The sequence below is a fragment of the Gossypium hirsutum genome, chromosome D05 (assembly GCF_007990345.1).
Source record: "Gossypium hirsutum isolate 1008001.06 chromosome D05, Gossypium_hirsutum_v2.1, whole genome shotgun sequence".
Classification (NCBI taxonomy): domain Eukaryota; kingdom Viridiplantae; phylum Streptophyta; class Magnoliopsida; order Malvales; family Malvaceae; genus Gossypium; species Gossypium hirsutum.
The window spans coordinates 1,111,251-1,138,873 of NC_053441.1; the positions used below are offsets into that span (position 1 = coordinate 1,111,251).

General features: G+C 34.7%; 1 protein-coding gene across 1 annotated transcript; it reads right to left on the reverse strand.

Moving 5' to 3' along the window:
- Positions 1-214: 214 nt before the first annotated feature.
- LOC121203438 (protein TIC236, chloroplastic-like) lies at positions 215-18,073 on the reverse strand. Its single transcript, XM_041093015.1, is given in 24 exon segments — positions 215-700; positions 945-1,217; positions 1,776-1,967; positions 2,085-2,323; positions 3,171-3,427; positions 3,864-4,144; positions 4,261-5,085; positions 5,852-5,983; positions 6,086-6,151; positions 6,535-6,810; positions 7,202-7,324; positions 7,481-7,540; positions 7,662-7,832; positions 9,125-9,644; positions 9,781-9,938; positions 10,364-10,447; positions 10,552-10,782; positions 11,083-11,145; positions 12,185-12,325; positions 13,057-13,161; positions 14,128-14,187; positions 14,286-14,484; positions 15,687-17,316; positions 17,319-18,073. Coding segments are annotated over 24 exon segments (6,549 nt in total). The 5' UTR covers positions 17,635-18,073; the 3' UTR covers positions 215-553.
- Positions 18,074-27,623: the final 9,550 nt, after the last annotated feature.

The following is a 27,623-nucleotide window of genomic DNA, read 5'->3' on the forward strand; positions in this document are numbered from 1 at the left end:
CAACTCGAACTTGATATAATATTTATTTTTTAAAATTTATAACATTTATATTAAATGATATGATTTATTTCAAATACTTTATATGTATATCCAAGTTATTGAGAATTTTACAAAAAAAAAAAGCAAAATAAAATTTTTACTGATTTAAAGTTTACATTTATCAAATAGTACAAATTAAATAGATAAAAATTAATCTGTAATGGAATGGGAGTAGTTACATTTAAAAACGAAATACCATTGATTTTCCACTTGAAGAAACTATGGTATTCTATATTATACATACATCTGTACAAAGATGAAAGATAAAACATAAGCAAGTTCATGGAATTTTCCCAGCAAAGAATAAGTAACAAAAAAACCTACCTTTATTTTGGCCAAAAAAAAAACCTACCTCTACATTTTAATGACAAAAACTACTACCGTTTCCTTACACCTCTTTTGTTCTCCTTTCAACTTCAAAGGTAGGCAACTTTTACCCATACAGGCCCAGTTTTAGCTAGCCGGAGGCAGATAGCAGGTTTGGCAAAAAAAGAGAGAAAAGCACGATCATGGGTTAGTCTTGCGAGGTAGCAGAATACTCGAAAAGAAGGCGTTTGGAAGGAGCAGATTGTAGGAGCACACGTAGCCGACTTGTAAGCTGGTAAATCAAGGTCCATTGCATAGCCATCTCTGAATCTTTCAGCTGCCTAACTATGGAGGCCTATAAGAGAGACGGATGAAAATATTAGAAAACAAAATTCAACAATGGTTAATGGCTTTATGTAAACCTATTGAGCCACATCCAAGTGATTAATAAACACAACCAAAGCACCCAAAAGCTGTTCACAATAGTGTTATGGCCACCTTCTTATCCATGCATTGATTCACTTGAAAGAAGGAAGAGCTCCTCCAGTAATATTGACTTGTGGGGAAAAGATAATCAAGGATGATGGAATGTTATTTACCTGCAGACGTTTACCAAGCTGGACTTCAACTTCTGTACCGAAAGATATATTACTGGCTAAAGATTTGAGAGGATCAGCCGTAGGATCAACAGAGAGCAGACTAGGGATTTGTGGGGCATACACTAGCCTCCATCTGGCTTGACCAAACTCTCCCTTTCCTTCAATTCTTGGCATCAGTGTCTCAAGTGTTGCAGTAGCAAGCTTTTTAAACGCTAGTTGGCCATCACCTTCCAATATGGACTCAGCCAATTGACTCTCAAATACTCTAGCAGCCTGTGCACAAGGGGAAATTCACAACAAACCGCTATAGTGCATGAGATGACTTTTTTTTAAAATATGAATTTGGTAACTGCAAACAAGATGTTTAACTACATTAAAACCTAGAGCAAAAGTTTTTCACATATCCAGGCCAACCTTATGCATTCCCTACTACACTGGACGGCTACATTGTTAGACCGATGGAGCACCATTGGCAAAAAGTAAACTATATGATAGATTCAACTTTCTCATTCCGTATCAAGCAAATTTGCACAGCATGGGGAAGAAAGATATTTCAGTTTCTGAATGGTCTAACTTTATCCTTCCTTAACACACAGGCTAATTCATTGTATAAAGCAAAAACAAGAAATTATTTGATCATCATTAACGAATAATAATTCATTAAATGACACCATAAGAAGCAACCCTGGTACAAGAGGTTTTAACCTAGTTCCTTAGGTTAGAAGTGGGGCAAATGGTTACAGATCATGTTATAAAAGAAACAGATCATTTCAGGGGACCCAGTGGAAACACAAAAATGACACACTGTAAGAGTATCAGTTATTGTACTACCTCAGTGGTTGAGAGAACATCCTGCTCCACTGAACGTGTTGAGGTCACCACCAACTTGTCCTGCCAATTGCTGGCTCGACTTTGAATCCTGAATTGCCATTCTGATCCAACCAAAGCTAAGTCCAGCATTGGATCTAAACCATACTCAGGTTCAAATTTTGCTAGGTTTAGATGTTCCCGCTTAAGCCTCACCTGCATTTGCAGAAGTCCACATCAACGTATAAAAAAAAAACACCAGTCCACCAGGAAAAAAAAATCAGAGGAAGGAAATTTAAAGAAGAGTAATGTAGAATGCATAGGAGATCTTACTTGAGTTGCAACAAGATTCACATCACCATTCTCAAATGTTAAAATGCCCTTGGGTTTAATCCATTTGGGATGAGCTTGGCCATTCAACTCGAGTTCCCCACTAACAGCAAAGTTTAGAATCAAAGGATAAACTATCCTCAGTTCTGGTCCTAAAACAAGCTTCAAATCACTAAGGCGGACATCAAGACTTGGTTTAATGTTTACTTGTTCCATCTCCTTCTCTACGTCAGCTGATTTAGCTGCACAAAACAATAAATGGTTAACTTGGATGATCAGAAACAAATAATACAGAAAAATTGACATGCAGCCATAGATAAAAGGCTGTACTTTCAAAGAAATTTAGTAAACATAAACTGGTATATCCTTCATTTCAGGAAATTGATATTATTTCTTATTCTCTTTAACAAAAAAGCTTCACCTCCTCATTAACCACCTAATTTGTGCAGAAAATAAGAACAAAAGCTAAAGATAAGTTTAAGTTCAATAGAATCGAAAAGTAAGACATCCTAGTTTTATAAATGAATAGACCAGAACATATACTTATCAGTTACATGAAATTTCACCCATCAAAAATTTCTTAAATCACTAAAAATTTTATTTTTGTTTTTCTTTCATTTCTTGTTGCAATCAAAGTATCCTATCTCTTAAATTTTGGCATCCATTTGAGGTTTCTAATTATTGAAACACAAGAGGTAAATACAGTATAAGAGATTTTTCCTTGAATCTCTTTCAAGTTATCGAAGAACCTAACTGAAGGCAAAGGTCACCATTTTTCTATTCTGATTTAGAGATTTGTTTAACTTAAGACTGATAATCTCACAAGTATTATTGGGTGATAAATGCAACATCAACTAATAGATGCCCAGAGAAGTCTTTAAGGCAATGCACTAAATAAGATTATTTTCTAGATTATTCTTGAAGTCTTATCCAGTTCTTGAAAAGGAAACATTTCAAAAACATTTACGGAAAATGTCCAGCGTTTTAAAATCATGTAAAAAGTAGATTTGATTTATGTTGCAGTATCCAATGTGTGCTAGTGAAAACGTGACAGCATCAGAATGAAAATTATCAAATAACATATACTACCAGAGAGTAGGGGGAGTTTGGTTCTTGAAAATGCAGGTTCAGAACCGAAAAACCGTGAGACATATCTGGAAGCAACTGCTTGATTGATTCCAGCACCTGGAAGCCTGGACTGGTTTGATGTCAACCTATTAAAAGGTGCAGGTCCACTACCCTTATCATGAGGCAAATATGCCTCTCCATGGCTCAATTTAATATTCCCTGAGATGTTTGGCTGCAGTATTGAACCAGTAATCTGCAACTGAGTGTCAACCTGCCCACTGAATTCAGCAAGATGTCAGTTCTCCACAATTAACATGTAAAGGAATTAAACCAATGACTGCTAATAAAAACTTTTTTTTCTTTGTGGAGGGGGGGGGGAGAAGAGTAGGCAAATGCCAGATTATGAGTGAGTACGGACTGGTTTGGATTGGAGGGAATAAATTGGTTTGACCTTCTAACTATGCAAATTAAAACATGATATAGGAAAAGAGTTCATCCCAAAGTTCAGAGAGGCTGCAGCTAAGGGATCTGATCCATTTCAATTCAATCTTTCCTCACTGAATTTCCTCACTGGTTAAATTGCAAAGAACCAACTAAGAAAAAAGTTAATACGAAATTGAACCACTACATAAAATGAGATGAAGATAACTCCACTATTTATATTGAGAGAAAAATGATTAAGCGTAGGGACATTCCAAACAAAGATGAATTCACCTCAGAATGTTCTTTGCCCGTACTTCAAGAAATTCACATTTCAAGTCAACTTTATCACCCAGGGATGCCTCACTTGTTCTAAGTGGCAAATTCCCTTTTACAAACAGCTTTCCCCTTCTGCTTACCCTGCTCTCCAGCATTGCAATGCATAGCTTATTTGATTCCACATTTACAGTGCCACCAATGTTTGTAAGTGGTTTTCTAAGTACTGGTGAATATATAGATGCCCTGTGGAATGATGCAGATCCATCAACCACAGGTTGTTCAACTGTGCCTCTAACCTGGGTATTAAAAGACATAAAAATTTGAAAGTTAGTGCTAAACAACTCTTGCCTATTTAAGCAGATTCTTTACCGTAAGTATTTAGATAATAAGTAACCTTCTTCAGCCAACCCACCTGAAGCGTGATATCAGCATTGCCGTTAATCCAGTTTGCGTAAGGAGATAATGCTGTCAACAGCATCATGCCCCCATCCTTTATATCAGCATCAATTCTAACTTCTCCTGCATCTAAGATGTTCCAGTCTAAGCCTTTGAGGCTTTCTGCTAATTGAGCATCCCAACCTTCTTCTGTTCTCTCTCTAAAGGTTTTCTTCTCACTAGTTTTATCAGTTGACTCCTTATCCCTTTCCTTCAACCAGCCAGGGACCAAAGGTGTCCTGCTTTGTTCTGTTTCAGTTTTTTCTTCCTCAGACATGCTATTCTGGACAAAAGTAACAGGCACACTTCCCTGTATGTGTACATGACCATTCCGGATGATTGGTTCAAATTTGGCATTAAAAAGAAAACGGCTGTTTGAGGTTAGTGAAGCAACAACTTCAGCTCGCCCAAGATCAGTGCCTCCAACAGTACCATCCAGGAGCCTGATTTGCACATCGCATTCTGGTTTTGCAAGACTTCCTCTGAGGTCACCTTCCATATATAATATACCTTTAATTCGAGCCAGCAATTGTCGCAAGGAATGAATAGCTTCAGTGGCAGACGATTCAATAATCTGCACTAGAGTAGGAACTAGACTAACTGGAAAATTCAGAACGGCAAAATGGAGATTGGTTTTTGGCCCCAACAAAGTCCCATCAGCATGGATTGTTGCATCATCCTTCTGGATAAAAATTTTCTCAAGTCGAAAACCATCATCATTACTGTATGCACCCACAGCCACAACATGTTGGGTGTTATAGCTTCCCCACTCCCAATCCTCTCCATGAAAGTCAAATTCTGCCTGAAAAATATTTACAAGAACCACTATGTCAAAAGGAAGCATACTGCATGGTAAAAAGTTACTTGAAATGATAAAATGACAATCTTTTTCTCCCAAATAAATGCAAATGGAATTAAAGTATATATACAAGCACCCGTATGAACTATGAACTTCAGGATACAATATGAGAGAAACAGAGGGTCCTCGTAGGAGCCTAGATGATAGATCTCCAAAACAGCAGCATAAATTAAAACAATGGACTCCTTAAGAAGGGTCTGGCTCCCCTCCATCATTTTTCTAATACAAATTTAATCGCCTTTAAACAAGTATGGCTTCTAGAATTCCTGGGTTCATCACAGACATGTGAATGTTAATGAGCTAGGTTCCATCCAACATGTTCATCTATGTCCACATAACAGTGAACATCAAATTCACAATTCATAAAGATTGGTATAATTCTGAGCTTGACTGTCTGCCAGTTGCTTTAGGAGTGAGTGGCATAACATTAACAAATGCACTACCAATGTTCATATTTTATAATTCCTAAGATTGAAATGAAAACAGGCTTTAACTCCAGATTTTAGTGAATGGTAATGAACAAATATAAATTTGCTATAATAAATATATAATAAATACTTTACATATGACCAATCCAATTTCATTATGCACAGCAGCAAGAAATCTCGACCTTTTATACACTGATTTCTGCACCCCCGTCAATCACATGAATATTTGACAAACAATAATTTTAAAAGTTTATTCATGTTAAGCCCGTGAAAAATCATACCATTGTGTCTCCGTTGCCTCCACCACTTGCATCAAGAGAACCATGCCATTGACCCTTAAGTTCTGCTAAACCCGGGAGACTTAGGTCTTCAAGAACAACATCATCTGATGCGGTATAATGACCATGAATGACCTAAAAGTTCACAGAGAGGATAGAAGCACAGAAAAGTTTAAGAATGGATTTTGCAGTGTTTTGAATGCAGTTCATGTCATAGATCAGGTATTGACCAGGTACCTCAAGTAAGTCTTGAAGACTCTCAGCATACAATCCCGCTGATTGCAAACTTTGAACAAAAAAATCCTGCAGGTAGCATGGAGAAACATGCACAGTCAAAAAGATTTTAACTGAAAGAAAAAGATACTGGAGAGATCTCCATGATTCAAAGAAAACAACTTAAAACAGGAAACTTCAATGTAGAGCATTCCCTCACTCTAGTCATATGATATAGCCCAATAGAACATCAATTTTACAGTAAGAGCATTTCAATATCAAAACCATCTGATTCTCGTTTTACACTTTGGAAGAATTTGGCTAGGAAGAAGTGCATACAGTTCATAAGAATAAAATCTCTATCATGCAACTAACAAAATGCTTCCTGAAAATAGTTGTGGTAACTTCTCAGAAGTGGCTATGATGCAATGACAATATTCAATCCATTTATGTAAATAAATCCAAAAAACAACCTTTGATCTAAACCGAACAGCAGGATCTTTACTTCGAGACAAGAGTCTTGCAAGTGGAAGCATCTCAGCAACCTCAGCTTGAGGAACTTCAAGTCTCATCCTCCACCTTCCCATAGATGATATGACACTACCAAGGTGGCCAGTCATTGCTCTTTCAAGCAAACCACCCCTTCCCTTTTCAGAAAGATTTCTATCACGGCTGCCAGGCAACACATATTCACCTTGAAGCTCATAACGGCTGCTAATTTGTTCTAGAACAGTTTTTTCAAGTGTGATCTGCAAAGTTCATGTCAACCAGTATCATCAGTCACATTATTTGCAGTGTCCATATATCACAATACAAGAGACTACGCATGGAGCTTAACAAGTTGCAGTAAGAGTGTTTCAATATCGAACCAAATTGAAGTAACAACTCAGCAATTGCTAAATATGAGCAACAGATTTTCCAATCGAGAGACCAGTAAGATAAATAACCAACACTTCTTTATATATTACAGTTCAGTCCAGTCGAATCAAATAAATTTTAGTTACCTAATCTAAAAACGTACTAATAGAAATCAGAACAAGGTTGGAGCACGTGCTTTAAAGTTGAGAGGAGAAGTTTTAGACATGCAAGATGACCCGAGTAACAAGAAAAGAAATGGACATATGAAGCTACTATACTTACAACATCACCGCTCCATCTAGCAGCCACATCTAGGGCTTCACCAAGCAGACCACTGAATTTAGGCCGAAGCACAGATAAAATACCATGACCTCTTCTTTTCAGGAAATTAAGCTGTATTTCTGCCTGAAAGTGAAAGCAAAGTGCAATCAACAACCAGATTCAGGTAAAAGAATAATTGATATATTAGCGATGGTCATTATCAAACTCCAAAAACATCCCAGCTAGCTTGACTCAGAACACATTTAACTCAATTCTAAACAAGGTCACATGAAAACTTACCCGCTGTATTGTTCCACGAAGTGAAGCAAGCTCCAGTTCATCAAGTGGCAAGTGGCGTATCTGCAAACAACATACACAAGGGCATCAAAGTTTCAACTTCATTGGACCTTTTGCTTTCTTATAAAGAAAGCTTGATAAGACTAATGCTAACAAACTAAACCAATAAAAGATCTGAATATACCTTCAAGGTAGCAGAATGCAGCGGGCGTAAACAAATATTAGCTTTCAGTTGCCCCTTTTGAAGAGAAAAAGAGAATAATTTTCCATTTTGCAAGTTCTCCTCAGAGCCAGATTGTAGAGGCTGCACAACCTCAACTGCAAGACTTTCATCCGGCCTACCTGTGGCATCTAACTGCACAACCAGGGAGAACAAGCATTTGTTATAAATAACCAAGCAAAAAGAATGGGAAATAGATATACTTGTATACTGTAAGAATATGCTCTGAACCTCTACCACATAAATTATATTTGACAATGAAATAATTGACTCTGAAGGGAACATTAACTTGTATTGTATTCAGCCCAATACAAACAGGACTTCGTGGGGGAAATAAGGGCTCTCAATGATATAGCATATATTACTATTTATTTGACACAAACTCTGTGATGCCTTCTTATCTTTTCAGAAATAGATCATACAATATGAAAGACCTAAAAGAATTACAACATGGTAGACAAGCATGGGATAGATGTATCAAACTGATATTAGATTCAATGAAACCAGGTATTAACTACTTAGCACAAAAAGATAGCAATGCTTAGTACAAAAAGGGGGAAAAGAAAAAGGGAAGAATGAGTGAAGTAGTAAAATCACAAAAAAATTAAGTTACCTACGAGTGTTAAGAATGACTAAAGACTGCAACCAGTTAGACCCACGCAGAAATTTTTCATCATTTTCAGATGACATTCAGATGACATATAAAGATGAAGAATTACATTAAGTGATACGTAAGAAGTTACTACCTAACCAACAGCAGACAGAACCAAACTACCAAAACATCTTTAAGAGAAGGCAAGCAGGAGAACAATAACATTTATCAGATAATACTATGGTATGTAAGTTTCCAGAAACATTTTCAACACTAACAACTCTTGAACCCAACATGTTATAAGGATGAAAACGAGGCAAAAATTTCAACATTGTTTTATCCCGGTTTGAGTCTATAAGTTTTCCTGCTTCAGAACTGGAGAATAATGAGAAAAAAAGCTAGCAAACTTCTTCACCACCATCAGCTGACATTCACTGATGCATAAGAAGTCACTTCCGAATCCACGGTTGACACAAGGAAGCTACCAAAAACAACTTTAAAAAGGGAGGCAATAGACCAGTTACATATCAGATATTTCTATAATATATAAGTTTTCAGAAATATTATCAATACTGAACTCTTGAATGTAACATGCTATAAGTGCTGAAGCCTTCCTCACCATCTCAGCTATAAGGGCTACACTAGGCCATCACCTATTTAGGTCCTCCCCTTGACACTATTAAGGAACAAAAAAAATTCGTAACTCTATACTATATTGCCCCATATTGGACCTCTCAATATGTACACGGGAAATTTTTAGCAGTCTAACAGGACTCAACACAAATGCAACAAAAGCTTTAGTATCTTACTTAAGGAGAAAGTTTATAGCCAGTACCTTGATAGAGTCTCGAGATATGCTCAACTGCCCAACCAACTGAGGTGCCAGCATTAACTGATTCAGTCTGAGACCCGAGACTGACAAATCACCAACAAGACTCTGTTTGCTTCTGTTATCCATCATTTTCTCAGGCTGCCCGTCAGGGCAAAAATCTTGCTCACTGCTAATAGAAGGCTTCACAACCTTCCCGTGAAATTTTATTTTTCCAGTTGCTTTCAAATGTGTAGGCCTTGGAGTATCAAAAGTATAAGAAGAGACCAGATTGAAAAACTCAAAACCACGCATACGCAAGTCCAGCTCCACTCCTTCAACAATAAATGGCACAGCAATCTTCTCACTGAACTTTTTTCTGTTCAGCCAGTATTCCTCAGGGTACGAAGTTTGAACTTTTGTGAACAAATCAAAAGCAACAGACGAAGAATTAACAGTAATACAGTCAGGTGAAATCATTATATCTCCCCGAGCATCACTTAATGACCCTTCAGCTTTTGGTGCAGTCCACTTGATATCGAACCTCCTATGTTCAAAAGGATTGTGAATAAACCAACTTAAAGCATAAGCAACATCAAAGAGGAAACAAAGAGAATATTAAGAAATAAAACTAACTGTCCTCATCAATGAACCCAAATAAAGGAGGAAAGTTGTCAGCTTACGGTTTCAAAAGTGATCCAGAAAGTTTTGTCTCTCCACTTAAATCTCCTAATTTGAGTGGCATAAGATGAACATGACCTGGCATGTATCGTAGCATAATCTTATCGACAGACAAATTTCCTGAGAAATTTACATCCACTGCTGTATCATCTTCCTCACCCTGTGGGATTTAAGTATTGTACATCAGAAACAACTTTTCAGTATACTAATGTATTTGTATTTCCACTTTCCCATCTAATTGTCTGGAACACTAAAGCTAAAATAATAAAAAGAGCTGACCCATCCAGATGAAACAAATTACAGACAACTGCATTAGAAGAGGCATAAGTAAATAGCAGTCATTATAGCAAAGACCAACAATGAGGAGAATTGAAAAGGCAATCATGGAAGTCCGGACACTAAGTGCTTCAATATATAAAATTGCCAGCCAAGTCTGTGATTGGATCAAGACAAAAGGAATGAAGCAGAATGAAGATGCGTTCAACATGACAGTTAAAGAAAGTGATTAAATAGGATTAATCCAATGACAATCAAGTGTTCTCTTAGCCTAGCTAATTGGGCAAGAAAAGAAAATTGCTAAAATACCTCTGGACAAATCCATGCATTTCCTGCCCCTCGAATCTCCCCACCATCCACAAGACTCGCTCTAATGCCATACAAGTCAGCAACCTATCAAATATGTCAGGAAATTTAGAGAAAAAAAGCTGAGCACTGCACTGGCACAAAGAGAAGTTCATCTTAAAACACAAGATTTACAGTTTAAAACAACATACACAGTTATCAGTGTTAAAGGTAAAATTAGCAGACAGATATGATAGTGGAATACGGTCAAATGCTGCCACTGCGCCAGCCTCCTTGTTTTTCAACATTGCTTCAGACGCAGAGGATGAAGGGACATCAAAAACAGAGTAAGATATCTTTCTAGACACCATTCCACTCCCCACAAAAATAGGAGCAGTAAGTGGACCTTGACAGTTGAATACAGCCGTCACAGAACCAGCCAACTGCAATTGGGAAAGAAAGCAGATATAGTAAATTGAGAGATAATGATAACCATATTACTAAACTCCTCAAGAAGTCAAACAGTATAGAAATGGACCTAGAGTGTAGGAGAAATTAAAGTATCCTGCACTAATTACATCTAATTAAAGAGGAAAATAGCGATGATGACAATGATCATAATCACAATAATAAAAATTGAGAAATCACTTGATAAGAATGGAAAGTCCTGCAAAACAAGTAATCCTAAATAACTAACAATGGTAGCAGTCACAGAAAAGTAAAAACGAGGATAACAAGCATACCGGAAACAACAAAGGCTTCATTTTGAAAGTTTTCATCAGAGCATTTACTTCCACGCATGGAACCTAGAAAGAAAGTGATGGTGACACATTTAGAAAACTGGGGAAGAATAATGCCTCAAGTTGTCGTAAACAAAAAAGGACCAAAGCAAAGTTGCCACTTTAAGCTCAAGTAGACTGCATTAGATAGTAATGACTTTATTCTTCATGATAAGTTATGACGTGAATATCATGAATCCATGGTGCGTGTTACAAACGCATTCAATTAAATTTAAACAATAATCCAGGAGTTCCATAATTAGACGCAGAGTTAGAGAGTCCATAATGATGCAAAATAGATTGACATAAGCTGCTTTGACAGCATCTTTGAAGTGATTATCAAAGGTACAAGTCATCTTCAAATGTGAAACCAACTTCAAACGTTCTTTTTTAAATATATCACTAAAGTTGGTTGTTATAAGAGAAGGTAACATCGCTACCACAGAAGATCAATTTTATATTAAACATGAGAATCATGTCAAACATCATGCATAAATCAATCAGCAATAGAAGATTGACCAACCTAAACAAAAAACTGCAACAATCCCACAACTTAATTGACATGTGGCCATGGCAAAGCACCACTAGAACTCCCCACTAGCATGCAGGCACCATATTAACTACTGCAACAAATAGAACAAGCCTACTTCTTTGACAACAAAGAGTAAATATGATATAAATGACAAAAAGGATAGGCAACAAACAGCTTGGGCACTTGAAACAAATTCAGAAGTGAAGAGCCCAACCTAAATAAAGGTCCTGAACACACCTCAAACTTGACTTATATGGATAATTATTACTTAAAAAACCATATGTTCAAGCACAAAGAAATAACTTGACCAGCCATCAAACTAAAGGATTATCCCCTTTCCAATTACATGACAGAGGTCCAATAGTTCAACTGCATAAAGGTTGAAATCCAGATTCATTTTAGCACATATATTGTATCAACAGCACTTTTAGTCTGAACAAACAATATGAGTTCTTTCAGTTTAATAACACAGTTCACAGAAACCTAGTCCTCAAAACACTGAATAAAGCCTAGCCAGTATATGCAAGGGCACACCTGACACATCAGATGGAACTCTCCTTCCTCGGGATGGATGCCAAAATCTCCAGAAGCTTCTAAAGGAACACTTCCAAAACAGCCACTTGTATTATGCAGGAATATTCGCTGACCCCTGAAACATAAACTTGCCGAAATGTCCTGTAAAAGAAAAAATATATCATCATGAAAACCAGCCACTTCTTTGCTTGATCAATTCATAGGTGCAAAATTCAAGTTCCTTTTGCAATAGAAAACCATCTTTGTTAGAAGTTTTGACCACAATCACTGCAAGAAGAACCATTCAACTAGCTGTACTTTACCCACTTCCAGTTCCAAGACAGCAGAAGAGAAACAGGAAAGATAAAGAAAACCATATCCGAATAACACCACCCAGAACAAAAAAAGTCTGGAGCGTAGCAGTAAGCACCTAAAAACAACTAAAGCATTCTAGAGTACCTCCACATAACATCAGAACAGACAAAAAACACTCATACATCAGGTGCACGGGAACCGTATAAAACAGAGAAAAGTAACAAACATGCAACAAAATCCATAAAATTGACTTTCAGATACTGAACCAGCAACCCAGAAAAAAATAATGTTTTCTCTAGTGGTAATTTGAATTGGATGTCCTAGTGCCACATATCAAAAACTCATCATGCATCATATGGGCATAAAGTATATAGAGCATAGTAAATTAAAAACCATGCAACAAGATACGCAAAAATGAGTTTTATATCTTGGACCTGTTGCCCAGGAACATATACAAATAATTGTTTTGCAGTATTAGCTACAACTAGATACCGCTAAGTTCATTGGTACTCTACAAGAATATCTGCATCGATATAGAAGCAGGTAAGTGGTATGAAGAAGATGAAACAAGGCCATACAGAAAAGCATGATGGAGCGTCATATATTTGAAAGGCCAACCCTGTCACATCAAGCTGTCCATGAAGACTAGGAAATGTATCCCCTCCTGACATGCACAAGTGAACCTGCAATTACAAAGTTGTCCAGGATATATATCAATCAATCATTACTTCTACATTGTAATTACAATATTCAATTCTCTTTCCATCCATGGCAGAATACAGTCCTCAACAAAGTCGACCAGTATATAGATATCAACCAATAAGATGAGTATAAGATTGGGGAGATAACAATATGGTTCAATTCAGTTCAGGGAAAAGTGAAATATCAGTTGATGGGCAGTATACTGAGTTTCAGAAATCAAACTGCATTCTCTTGAAAATGACCAATCTGAATTAAATTCTAAAAACTAAAGATATTTAAAAATTTTACTATTATTTTAATAAATTTACATATTTAAATATAATTAATTATATAAAAACTGTGTTTGGCTCATCCCTAGTATTAGATTCTTTTTCCTCTACAGAAAAACAGTAAAAAAACTTGGTAGTAACTTTACCGATTATCAAGGCAGGAAACAGAAGCTCTAAGGCTTAAAACAGTATTATCAGATCATAATGCTAAACTCATAAATATCATCCATTCTATGAGGCAAGAGTTGTCTGGTCTGGATGTAGAGTGCTGGACTCTTAGTGGTCAGGTTCAATCCCTCACGACCTCAAATATTGAAAAGACAAAAACCATTTTATAAGCTAATGTCAGTGTTATGACACTATTACATCTGCCCCATCCTTCATCTTCCATGCTATTGAAAGTATAACATAGAAGCTGTTCAGCAACTTCTATGAAGTCGGCAATGAAATTTAAGTACACAAAAGTCAATAGCAAAAGAGAGCAAAAGATTATAAACATCAAATTGGTATGCTAACAAAAAAAAGAAAAGCAACTTCAAACATGGTAGCACAACGCATATAAAATGAAATGGTTAACCATATTGCATTCAATAGATCACGACATTAAATGAATCTTTTTATAATACCATAAACCACACCAAAAAAAAAGGGAAAAAGAAATTGAAGTCAGAAAAGCACCTCACCCGTGGCTCTTCCTTTAAGCCATGTGATTGGAATTTCTAAAATTCTTTCAAAGAGCTGTATGAAAAGACAAACAGGAAAAACGTATATATCAAGTTCATGCTGAACCAAATGCAGACAGAGAAGTTAATCATCACATTATGTTTCTACCTTACCGGAACAAACAGGTTGGAAATATTTAAATTTGCATGCCATTTCTGATCTAAAATATTAACAAAAACATCGGTAGACAACCAACCACCGTCTTCGGATGCCAAATCTGATCTCCAAGTTTTACAGTTACCGCTGAGTTGTACGTGAACGTAACCATAATGATTTTGGAACTTCACATATCCATTGACATTCTCCATCTCTCTACAGGCAACATAAAACATTTTAAAATATAGAAATAACAGAGAGCATCTCAAGTTTAAAAAACTCTCACTTGACACTGTAAATGCATCAATAGACAAAAAGCTGATTGACTAAGTGTATATGGATTATTTCAAGGATTGTAGTATATGGATTATTTCAAGGATTGTACTATAAAAGTGAATTTCCGACTTCAAAGTGTGTCAAATATTCTCTATGGCTAACCAAGAGAATGAATCCAGGAAATCTGACTGAGGCCCCTTTCTTCATTGTGTTTGGGAAGCCAAAAGTGCTTTTCCACCACACCTGACTTTTGGGGTCAAAACTGCGGTGGAAAAATGTTTTTCCACCCAAACGCAAAAGCTAGGATTTAGGTACTTTTGGCTTTTGCGTTTGGAAGCAAAAATTATCAAAATACCCTTATTTATATTAACTATTTAAAAGTATATAAAAAATTAGATTAATTTATATTTGATGTATCATTATATTAAATTATTTAAATATTTCATGTATCATTCTATTAAATTATTTAAATATCATTTACCATTCTATTAAATTATTTAAATATTATATAACTTAACTAAATTTTAACTTTCCACTATCATGTCCAAAAAGGACATTTTAACCTTCAACCACAAATTTTGGCAGCAATGGAGAACACTAAAAATTAACAAACCACACTTTCACAACACTTTTCTACCACACTTTTCAAAAGCATTTTTCAACCGCAACAGCAATGCAGAACTAGCCCTGACTCTCCCACTTTGACGCCAAATTTTCTATGGCTAACCAACTACATGCTTTAAATTGAGCCACAAGAAGCCAAATTTCCAAATGTAGCTAAACTAATTAAGCGCCTGTGAAAGAGACAAAGCAAGAAAAGAGCAAAGCTCTCTAGCCTATAGATTAATCATGTCTTTCCCCAACCACGGATGATAGGCAACACCATAAACATAAATTTAGTTGTTTGTTCTTCTTCTCTAATTTGTTCTCTTCTCAAAATCAATTATCCAGTGAAAAACATATGAGGTTCTTTTCTATACTAGCATTCCACATAGGATTAAGTGTCAAAAGGTTTATGGAATTCCTTTAATGACTGAAAAGTTGTATTGCTGGTCCAAGGTACATAAGTAAGAAATCATTAAAATTTATGAAAATAAAAATGGTATAGGCATGAAGCAAAAGGGTAGGAGAGGAGTTTGCACCTGGGCTCTCTGTCACCATATGCTAGCAGCATCAATGTTCCACCATTGAAATGGACAGAATCCACAGTAACTGGAAGCGTCCTCCCAATGCCCTCAGTTTGCATCACATCTACCCCATCAACAAGCTCTGCAATAATATCTTCAATCTTTGGAGCCAGAACAAATTTAAGCTTTTGAAAGGATCCATATACAAAATTAGAAACCTGTTTCCTCATGTTATCAGGAAACAATGGCAATCTAAAATTCAAGCCTAATGGCCAAAATGTCACCGAATGGTATGGTAAAGGAGTGGGGTCAGACTTAGTGGAAGTAGAAGGAGATGCATGACTCCTTTCACTCTCGGATGCATTCTCATCCATATTCCTATTTACAACATTATAAAATAAATCCCCACCACCTACTTTAGAACCCATGGTTTTAGCATCTCCAGCAGTATCTCCATCATATGGAAAATTTTCGCAAACTTTTGTAAATTCACTAAGTCTTTCAACAGTCATAAGAAATGGATCACGTAAGAAATTGAGATTTCCAAAAGTGACATTATGGTTAGTACATCGGTTTTCTGTCTTTTCACATTGTTCTCCGTACAGATTATAACTGAGAAAACTTCCCTCAGCAGTACTAATGTCAACAGAAGTTCCAGCACCAGAATCATCCCCATTTTTCACCAAGAGGGTATTAAGAATTGATAAATCATAACTTCCAGATGCCTCTGAATAATCACCAGAATCCTTTAGGGATAAACCCAGGAAATATGCAAGCGCTGCGGATGCACTACGTTCAAGGATACGTCTCTTGGCAGCAACACCGGCAGAAGAAGTATCACTCCTATTAAACTTTTTCTTAAGTTGGCTCCTTTTAGGCCCTTTTATAACTTTTGGCCACAATATAAGCCCCAAACCTGGGATCTTTACACCAAATGATTTCTCCAATTCTGCATGATTTGTGTCATAATCAACACTGGTGTCCACACAATGATGATCCCTCCAATGCATCTTCTCATCCATGCATGAAAATGACTTTAAGCTTGTAATTTCGGCTGAAGGCCCAATCTCTTTAACTGTGTCATCTTTTGATTGATCTGAACTCCTCTCAGAAACAATGTATCCCATCTCTGCTGCTTTCCTAGCATCATAATCCCTCTCTCTATCCCAGCGAGCGGCAGCTTCCTCTCTGGCAATCCTCCTGCTTTTAGTACGATAATCAATCCCTTCCTCTGTAGATAAATGTTTTTTTAGACTATCTTCAGAAATGGGTATCCCCAGCCAAGTAAAATCCTTCTTTTGAGCAATCAACACACTTGGATGTGACAACACTGCATCTATTACAATCTTGCCTCTCCTCAAACTTGCAAAAGGCCGAACACGAATTTTCATACTGGGAACCTCACCACAAGAAAACTCTTCACTGTGAGGCCCAATAGAGCAAGCTTCCAACGTGATACTTAATGGAGAAACTCCCCTAACCTTACCAACATCAATCTCTCGTTGAATATATTCACTAAGCACAGAACAAACTGAAGGCAAAAGCTTAGCTTCCACAAAACTTTTAGCTTTCTTCTGTCCATACAAAACCAATAAACAAACACCAGACATAACAGCAGCCAAAACTGAGCATCTAACCAACAGTAACCCTCTTTCCACGATGGAGACAAGGAACTCACTAGAGCCTTACTCCCAGCAAAAGGCTCCTTAAAACCGTTGGCGACAAACCCATTTCTCAACCCTATAGTTTTCCTAAACAACTCAATGTTTTTCCCACAAAAATGGGAAAACCTGATTGCTCGCGTGATCCAATCATTCTGCTTCTCGGCGGATACACGCTTACGTATTGCTCTTCTAAAGAGCTTCCCTCTATCAAAAACGATACAATCTCCATTGCTTCTTCTGCCATTTAAACAACTACCAGGTGGTGTCCCGAGAAACGGGGAATTAAGTTTGAGGCTCATTCTCTTCCTCTTCAACTCATAAACTTATTTGCGTTGGGGACCAAGAACCTCCTTGCTCTTAGTCCCCTTCCAATTTAAAGTATCTTAAGCTTTGCAAACATTACATAATAACCCCCTAATATGCAAATTAAACAAATCCACAAATTTGTTTTCTAACTGCATATTTTACCCAGAAAAATTAAAAGGTTTTTTAGATCGAGAAAAGAAAAAAACCTGGAAAAATAATAGCATAAAAGCTTGGGAGTGCTAGTGACTTCGCTGTTCCTAATTCCTTATTTGAATCTTTTTTTTATCTTTTTAGATAAATAAATAGAAAGGGAAAGGCAATGTAAATGTGTGCTCGTCTGGGTTTGCCTCCAATTTCCGACTTTGAGGGCTCTTTTTCATATTTAGAGAGGTTGGGCGGGGGGCGTTGAAGGAGAAAACGAAGGGAGAAAAAATTATTCGCGAAGATGCGACAATGTATATATAGGACAAGCTATCAGTCAAACTCAATAAATCAACGAGAATCGGACGCAATAAATTTAAATAATTCTATTTTTCGATTTTCATTTATTCGGTTAATTAATTTAATTTTGGCAATTCATTCAATTTAATTATTGATAATTCAAATAGAATAAATAGTTTCAATCTAAAATTCAAATATCAGTATATATAAATCAATTTTAAAAATAAATATTCAAAAATAAATTAATCCAATTCAATTAATCAATTTAATCTATATAAAATAACTCCATCAAAAATTTAAGATTCCAAAACATGATCAATAGCTAAACTAGCCAAGCCATTAGTTTATCGTTCAATCGGTTTGATTAAAAATTTATTAAAAATTTCATAGAGATAAAATATATTAAATTTTTTATTCAATTGATTTTTTTATCCAATTCAACCATTCTATACCGATTCCCTAATCAATTGATTTAATGGTTCAATGTTTTTCTTCAAACCAATACTCGAGCTAGTTCAAACAACCTTAACCTAATCCAATTAATTATCTTAATTATAAAATTAAATTCTCAATTACTTAATTATTTTTTTCTCTAAAATAATTAATTAATTTTTATTTTACTTTATAAATAAATAAATCTAGAAAACAAAAAATTTATTGTCTAACCAAATATTTTTCAAGTTCTAGCAATAAATTGAGTTAAGTTATTTAAGTAATTTGATCAATTTATTTAGTTATTGGCAAATAAAAACTGACTCAAATGTATACTCTTACTATTAACTTCAGTCGGACCTAGAACAGTTTAAAGAAAAAAAAAATCTTGAAATCATAAGTGTCCTTACAGCATAGACCTGTCCATGGGCCGGGATGGGTTCGGGCCGGGCCGGGTTCGGAAAAATTTTTGGTTCAGCCCAAAATATGGGCCTGAAATTTTGCCCAGGCCCGGCCCGAGAAAAATATCATAAGCCCGAGCCCGGCCCGGCCTATTTTTAAAATAAACATTAAAAATTATTTTAAAAATAAAAAAATAAAAAATTATTTTAAAAGTATTTTAAAATTAAAAAATAAAAATAAAAATATATATTTATTATATTCGGGCCGAGTCCGGGCCAAAAAAGTAGTGCCCGAGGCCCAGCCCGTTTTTAAACCGGCCTCATTTTTTCACCCAAGCCCATATTTCGGTCCTATATTTTTACCCGAACCCTCCCATATTTCGGGCGGGCCGTCGGGCTAGGCCGGGCCGGGCCACCCGGCCCATAGACAAGTCTATCACAGCATTTCCTTTTGTTAAATATATTCTAAACCATATACTCTTCACATATTTGAAATTTAATTTATCTATTTTAATTTTTAAATATTTAATATATCTACTTTTTAGGTTTTAGAATACAAATTTAATTATTAATATGGTTAAAAATAATTTATACTAAAAATAATATTGTAATAAACTTAAATTTAACACGCTGATAAAATATTAGCAATTAAACTTACATTTTAAATAGAATTTAAAGTGTTGAAATCATTGAAAAAATAGAAGATTAAATTCCAAATGTACAAAAAGTATAGGGGCTCTATTGTACCCTCATCCGTAACAAGACACATGACAAGCCTAGAAGACGTCTGAACAGTAAGCCTACCACCAAAAGCCAGGTGGTCACATGTGAGCTCACCCTTTCGAGTGGACTATCCAAGCAAGGGATGACTCAATCTCCATTAGGAACATGAAGTTGTTTGGTCACCAAACTTCATATAAGCTCAACCATTTCATCCCATCGCAGTCAAAATGGATGGCGAAATTTGCCTTGTTATAAACATTCTAGTCCCATCGAAGACATCATTCCCTTGAGCTCTGTAATGATGGCTAAATGGTAAATCCAATACGTTAACATCATATTAGATAAGAGTCTTTCCTATAAATATCCCTAGGAACGAGGAGGAAAGGAGGGACCCTTTAAGAATACTAAGCCTACACTCTCTCAACATTCTTCCAATGTAACAGCCCGTTTTCAGTGAAATCGAAACAATGGTTTCGGAACCACAAATTCGAGTCTGAAAGAAAAATTATTTTAATATTATTTTATAGTCTATGGTAGGATAGGAATATCATATGAAAATTACGTTAATAAAGTTTACCTATTACATGTGTAATTTGATAAAAAAGACTAAATTAAAAAATGTACAAAACTTGCTAATTAAAAGAAGTAAGTGATTAAATGGCCTAAATAATAAATAAGGGGGGACTTAAAGGACAAATATGCCCAAATTAACATAATGCGATGGCATGTTAATGAAAAATAATAAAATAAAACAAATTGATGGCAAAATTGTAATTTGTATGAAATTAAACATACAAATTGAAATTAAAAGAGAATTCTAGACATTTTTCTTTCTTCAACATCAGTAAACCGACATGGGAGAGGGCTTCTAAGCTAGTTTTGCATATTTTTGGTGGTATATCCGAATAGGCCAAATACGGAATTAGATCGAGAAAAAGAAAGTGTCAGATTAGTAGATTTTGCATACACGAACATTTGACAAGGTAAGTTCGTGTAACTAATTTGAGAATTTATATGTATTAATTGAATTGTATGTATGTGATTATATTATTGCCATCTATATGAAATTAATTACATATCTAACGATGACCGACAAGTATTAAGTCCCGTTTGAATAAATGAAATTCGATGGATATAGGGTTCTCATATTGGTTGTGGTCCTGCATGTGTTACGGACACACCACAGCTCGAAAGAGCGTCCCGTTATTAGCTCTCATGAGCTTCCCGTTAATAGCTCTTCGGAGCATCCCGATTGGTTGTGATCATGCATGTGTTGTGGACACACCGCAGCTCTTATAAGCGTCCCGATATATGGCTCTCCGAAGCTTCCCGATATTGGCTCGCTTGAAATTCTTGACATTGGCTTGTATGAGCTTCCCGTTAGTGGCTTTCCGGAGCTTCCCATTACATGGCTCACATGAGCTTCCTGTTATGTGGCTCGAAAGAGTTTCCCGTTTATGTGCTCATATGAGTATTCCCGAATATGAATTGACGGATCTTAGATTTGTACACTTCGTGCGCATTACCTGGGTATCAATCGATATTTTATATGATTCAACGGGCAAAATTCTGATATGAGAAAATATATGAATTCAAAGTGAAACGTTATCTGTATATACACGAAATACATAAAAATTTGATGTTGATGAGCTTATATATAACTCTTGATATTCATGTGAAATAAATGACTAACATGTTTGACAAAGTTGTGTGTTTAGGCTATTAGCCAAATTACTTGGATGCATTTTGTATGTTTATTTTAATGAATAAATGGTAAGTTAATTTTCTGTTATACGAACTTATTAAGCAATAAAATGCTTACTCTGGTTTATTTTTCCTTGTTTTATAGTTATTCAGAAGCTCATTGGGTTGGAGACTTGGCGAAGATATCTCACACTATCCATCGGCTCATTTCGATATATATAGTAAAACCCTTTTGATTATAATGGCATGTATAGGTGATTTTGGCCAAAGATGGCATGTAAATGTTTGGTTGAAGTTAGTCATTTGAATGGCTTGTGTTTGTTATGTTTTGATGAATATATATAAGTAGATTTATCATGTTTAAAGTATGAGTTTGATTATGCATATATGCATTTGATACCTAGGTAAGTATGAATATTAAGATGACATGATAATAAATTGTATTTTGAGGTGCCTAATAACACATTGGTTGTATGTGGTATTATGTCACGTTTAAGACATGATTATGGGTGTTGTAAATCCCTATACCCGGTTCGACCCAAGAAACCTGATATAGGAATATTACATTTGGTGCCAAAGTGATTTTGGCTAATCACTAATATATTTGAACATAAAAAAAAAGTTGTTATAACTTATATTTTAGTCCCTACTACTTGGAACACACTTGATCTTCCTAAGTACATGCCATTTTATTCAAAATTTTGAAACATACCCTCTTGGCACTTGGAGATGAGATGAGATGGATGTCCACGACCTCAACTACGACTCTTCAAAATCACTTTACCTACGCGTTGAAAATAAACGCGTTAAGTCGGTAAAGACTTAGTAAGTACCCATGATATTTAAATTCTATTAAATTTCTTAATTTTTGATATCTCATTTCTTTGTTTATTTATCATATTCATTTGTAACTTTTTACTTATTTCACAATTTAGTCTTTAAGACCTCAAATCAACTTATAACTTTTTATACATGTATCATATTTCACCATTTAGTGTAAATTTTCATGATTTTTCTCATTATTTCTTTCACAGTTTATTTTTTAATTTAATATTTCAAACATGAATCAAAGATAAACTTTTACCTTGTAACGAAAATTATTTACATTTTTAACAGAGGCTCAATAGACTAAACAGAACACTTAGGATATACGGAACTAATACAGAAGTGCATTATTATGCACTATTAAGTAGAGAGCACTAACATGCTAATAATCAGAGAGCGCGCTAAGGTTCGTTAATGGCATGCCACTAATATCCTAGTAGTTCTAATCTCGTCTAGTTGGGCAAATTATATCATGCACACATATCACTTTTACACTTTTCGCATAATGCTTTTACATACTTTACAATTTAATCCTTGTACCAATAATCCGTATACTTATATCTTCACTATCTTTAATACATGTAATATTTTTCTAAATTCATTATTCATCCATAATTTACTAATAATCTTTATCATGTATTTCACTTATCACTTTTATATATTTTGTAATTTAGTCCTCAGTACAAAATTTCATGTAGCAATATATTTTACTTTTAATAACACATATAACATAATTCAATACTTATTAATATTCCAGAATTCACTACAACGTCAATGTTTCTCATTCTAAGTGTTATGCACTTCACTTCTCTATTTCTAGTATAAAATTTTTCAAATTTATGATTTAACCCTTAATTTCCACAATTTAGGAAATAATTTTAGTTTGAATTACAAAATTCATATATTATTTTATTATTTCACTATGTACTTTATTATCAATATTTTCTTGTAAACCTTTATAACTTTCCAATTTAATCGCCTTTTATCATAAAAGTTCTCTATTCATTATTAAATAAATTTTTACTTAATTTACATAATTAATTCCACTATCTCATTTTCCATATCAAATTTCTATGTATTTTACTTGTATTATTTCCACCACATATATTTCTCAAGTCTTTCAATTTAGTCATTGTTTCCATAAAATTTCACATTTTCTCATAATTTCACTTATCTAATCCTTTGTATATTTTTGCTAACACATAACCCAACTATTACACTTTTATTATAATTTCCTCATTCACTTAAGAAATTATTTCACACTATATATATATTTTACTTAATTACCACTTACTTTACAAAAATCACATTTTAATCCTCAAATAACAAGAAAGTTCATGGGTACTTACCTCTTTTCTATCAAAATCTCTTGTTTTTCTCTTCTCCTGCCACTTGATTCACTCACTCAACTTCTCTCTTCATCATGTCAAAAACACAATATTTCCTCATGAGAAATCTCTAATTTAACACTATTTTTATGCTTTTCTATCCCTACTAAACTTTAAAATAACATAAACCTTAACATCCATACATTATTCTCTTGAAACCAAACTTTAACTTGACTTTCTCTCTCCTCCAACTTCTATTTTCTTGAATCTAACTTGATATTCTAGCTCCTCAGAGTCTCCTTATTATTTTTCTCTCTTGATGGCTATGGAAATTCATTTGATTTCTAAGTGAAAATGGTAGATTTTTAGTAAAAGGACCAAATTGTAAAGAAAAGAAAAAAATTCTTTCTTTTCTTCTTCTCACATTGGAACCATGGAAAGATGAAGAGAATTATTCATCTTTCTTTCCTTATATACTAAATAAAATAATAAAAAATATAATTAAATATCAAATCAAAATATTAATAAACTAATAATTAATTAATTAATTAATCTAAATATCACCAACATCATCATTACTTTTCAAAATTATCTTCCTTACTAAATGACCGTTTTACCCATCATGATCCTTCAAAATTCCTCCATTGAATCCTCACTCATTTTAGTAAAATTATGATTTAACCCCTCATACTTTTTTCACTTATTCAATTTGGTCCTAATTCATCTATTTTCCTTAGTTTCTAAATCCTTCCACCCTTAAATTATTTTCACTATTGGTCCTTCAATTTTTTCATATCTACATTTAACCCTTCAAATTTTGAGTATTTACTATTGGGTCACAAAAATTTTCTCACTTTTTCAATTTAGTCATTTCTTGAATTAATATATCATAATATACTTCCTAAATAGATTTTGTGGACATAACTCAAAATTTCCCTTTTTGTCAATTTATTTCCTATTTTACTATATCAAGGACAATATCTCACTTTCTTACTGTAGTAACTTTCGAGGTGTTACACGGGTGTTTTGGGCGTGTGTCCCCTGTAAATTTGAAAAATTTCAAAATTTTCTAAAAAAATTCTCTGAGTTTTCGGTTTAGTCCCGACTTGATTCTAATATGTATTTTGGGCCTCGAAGGCTCATATAAGGGACAATATGATTGGTTTATGATTGATTTCTGATATGAATGTGAAGTGATATGAAATGTCTGTATTTGATCTGTAAATTTTGGTAATGTTTCGTAACCCCGTTCCGATGACGGATATAGGTTAGGGGTGTTAAATCCAGGCCTTTGCATTCAAACTCTCTTCACTGTCATTCTCCATATCCTCTTACTTTTTGCTCTAGCTGGGTGAATCAGCCTCCTCAACAACCATTTTCCTATCCTTTGTAATTTCCCTTTGTTGAGCATTGTATTAACAATTGATACGATGAGTGTGAAAAACATGACTTTTCAATCCTAAAGCAACACCTCAGTTGATCAAATCAACTAGACCAATAACCTAGTTGACTAAGTCAACTCTTCCACTCCACTCAACACATTCGTCCCACCCGACTTAGGTATTTCTACTAGCTTGAACTCTGCACAAATCCCTCATTCTGCCTCCGTTATTTCTAGAGCTCACCTGCAGTGTGCAAGCATTCTCCCCCACCTCAGAACAACCAGTGAGGGCATTGAGAGACCCTCTAACCTCCAACCCTATCATCTCAACTGCACCAATACGAATTACTTTCCTAAACAACTCAACTTTCCCAGCAGCAACAATGCTCCAATAATAGCTTGGTTTGACTCTTCCTCGGCCTTTTGATAATATAGCTTGTTTCTTGCAATAAGTTGTAACATGTATCACAGTCGCACGCTCTCCCCTAAACACAACTCTCATCCTGTTGGACCAAGGTTCTCATCAGCAAGCATCAAGTCCTCAACCTCATAACTCAGAAGCCCAAAAGAAATTGCGGCATCGGGAAGAGCAATTCTCTTGGCAAGAGCGTCTCTTCAAAGAGCAACATCGTATCCTTGGTTAAAGGGACGCTCAAAATAAGTAGCTTATTACAAAGCCAATAGTTACACGGGAGGTCCCAAGGCGAGAAAATTTGGAGCATTTGGAGGAGAAGGCTCAATCCACACTCTGAGAGGGTAATGATCGTAACAAATTGGAAGGTCTCTGCATGCACAATGCTGACCTCCCAGTAGCATCCTAATGCTCTCAAGGAACAATAACATCTCCATGGAAGAACAACTCAAGGCTTTCAAAGTAGAGCCAATGCAATAAGCAAACGAGGGAAGATGAGACAAATTTGTCTAGAATTACTCTAATGAACCATTGGCACTCGAAATTTTAGAAAACCACATTTTCAACTCCTTCAAGTTCCCAAAGTTATTGTACAACAAATTTAGGGATTTAAAAGAACACCTTGTCTGGTACAACAACCATATGAATATATTAAGGGCTTCTGATGGAGTGAAGTGCAAAGCCTTCTCCATGACCCTTTTGCAGATGGCTTAATAATGGTACTTATCGCTACCTTGGAGGTCAAACCATTCCTTTGATCAGTTGATTGAACAGTTTTTGAGTTTTTTTTTGGCTAACAAAACGCTCTAGCAATTCCTAATGTCCTTAATAACCATCCGGCAAGGAGTGAATGAATCCCTTCGTGATTATGTTAAAAGATTTAGTGTAGCCACAAGATCATGAAGGGAGTCATAGATCAGTGGGCAATCCAAGTATTAATTGTGTGGACCTCGCACCAGCATCTTATGTGCATTATCATATGAAATATCCCAACCAAACTCTCTGATCTTTACAAATTGGTACACAAATTCTCGGAAGGAGATGAGGTTAGAAAACTGAACTATAAAAAAAAAAGAGTTTTTGATTGGTGCTGACGGTCAAGAGTGAATCTAAATTTTTTATTTTAGGGGATGAAATTGAATAATAAAAATTTAAGAGTTTAAACATAATTTTATAATGTATTAATTTATAATTTCACCATTTTTGAATGAATTAAACATAATCATTTTTATGGATCAAAATCAATTTCACCATAAACTAAATTTTAATTTAATCATTTAATAGAGACTTATATGGTAAATTTTTTTATTTGAGTAGGAGGGGGCAATGTCCTTGCCTCCTTAGATTCGTCTTTCCAGCCGGTACAATGACTTGAATGAAAATTTTTGAATAATTCAATAATTATTTTATATTTTTTTCAAAAAAATTAAATGACTAAAACTTACTAATGATTTAATAATTTTCAATATAATTTACCTTAAATTCTAACCTCTCAAGGCTATTGTCCACAAAGCTTAGCCCCTGCAAGCGACCCTCGAGAACCACCAACTTGATCGTAACATGTTTCTCTTAGTTTCCGAAAATGAACGGGACACGTTGACTAAAGGTTGAAGTTAATAGTGATAGACCTCTTCGTTGATGTTTGTTACCTGTTGTAAAGATCTATCAAACCTTGAAGATCCTTTACTAATTTATTATTCATTGCTTGTTGGGATAAAAAAAATCGAAAGAAAAAAAAATTAAATTTTTGAAAAAAGTATATTAATCTAAACTTACATTTCTCTCAATTTTTTTTCATTTTAGTATTTTAATTTAAAATAATATATTTCCAGAATAAAGATAATTATATATTTTTTTTTCACTTTTCCATTCAGCCAAATACACTTTTGAATTATCTAAATTCTATGAACCTTACTCCTCCTAGTTGAGAGCCCAAAATTATACAAATTTTCTCATATTAATATTTAAACTTTTTTATCCAATATCGATACTCAAATTATGACTCCGTTATAGATTTTTATCAAAAATATTCAATAATACCACACAAAAAACATTGACGCATATAGCCAATGGAAACATGACAAATGTTGATGTGACACCCTTTAAAAATATTTTAAATTTTAAAAATAACATATAAAACTTAAAATATATATTAAAAAATACATAAACTTTAAAATATATATATAAAATAAAATATTTTAAAACTAGTAAAGCTAATAAAGAACTTGAGTGCTTCACTCTATAAGTAATACTATGATTTTGTATTCTCAAGGCTCATATTTTGCAATAATTTCTAAACTTGGTCATCAAGAATATTGAAACATACATGGGGGAT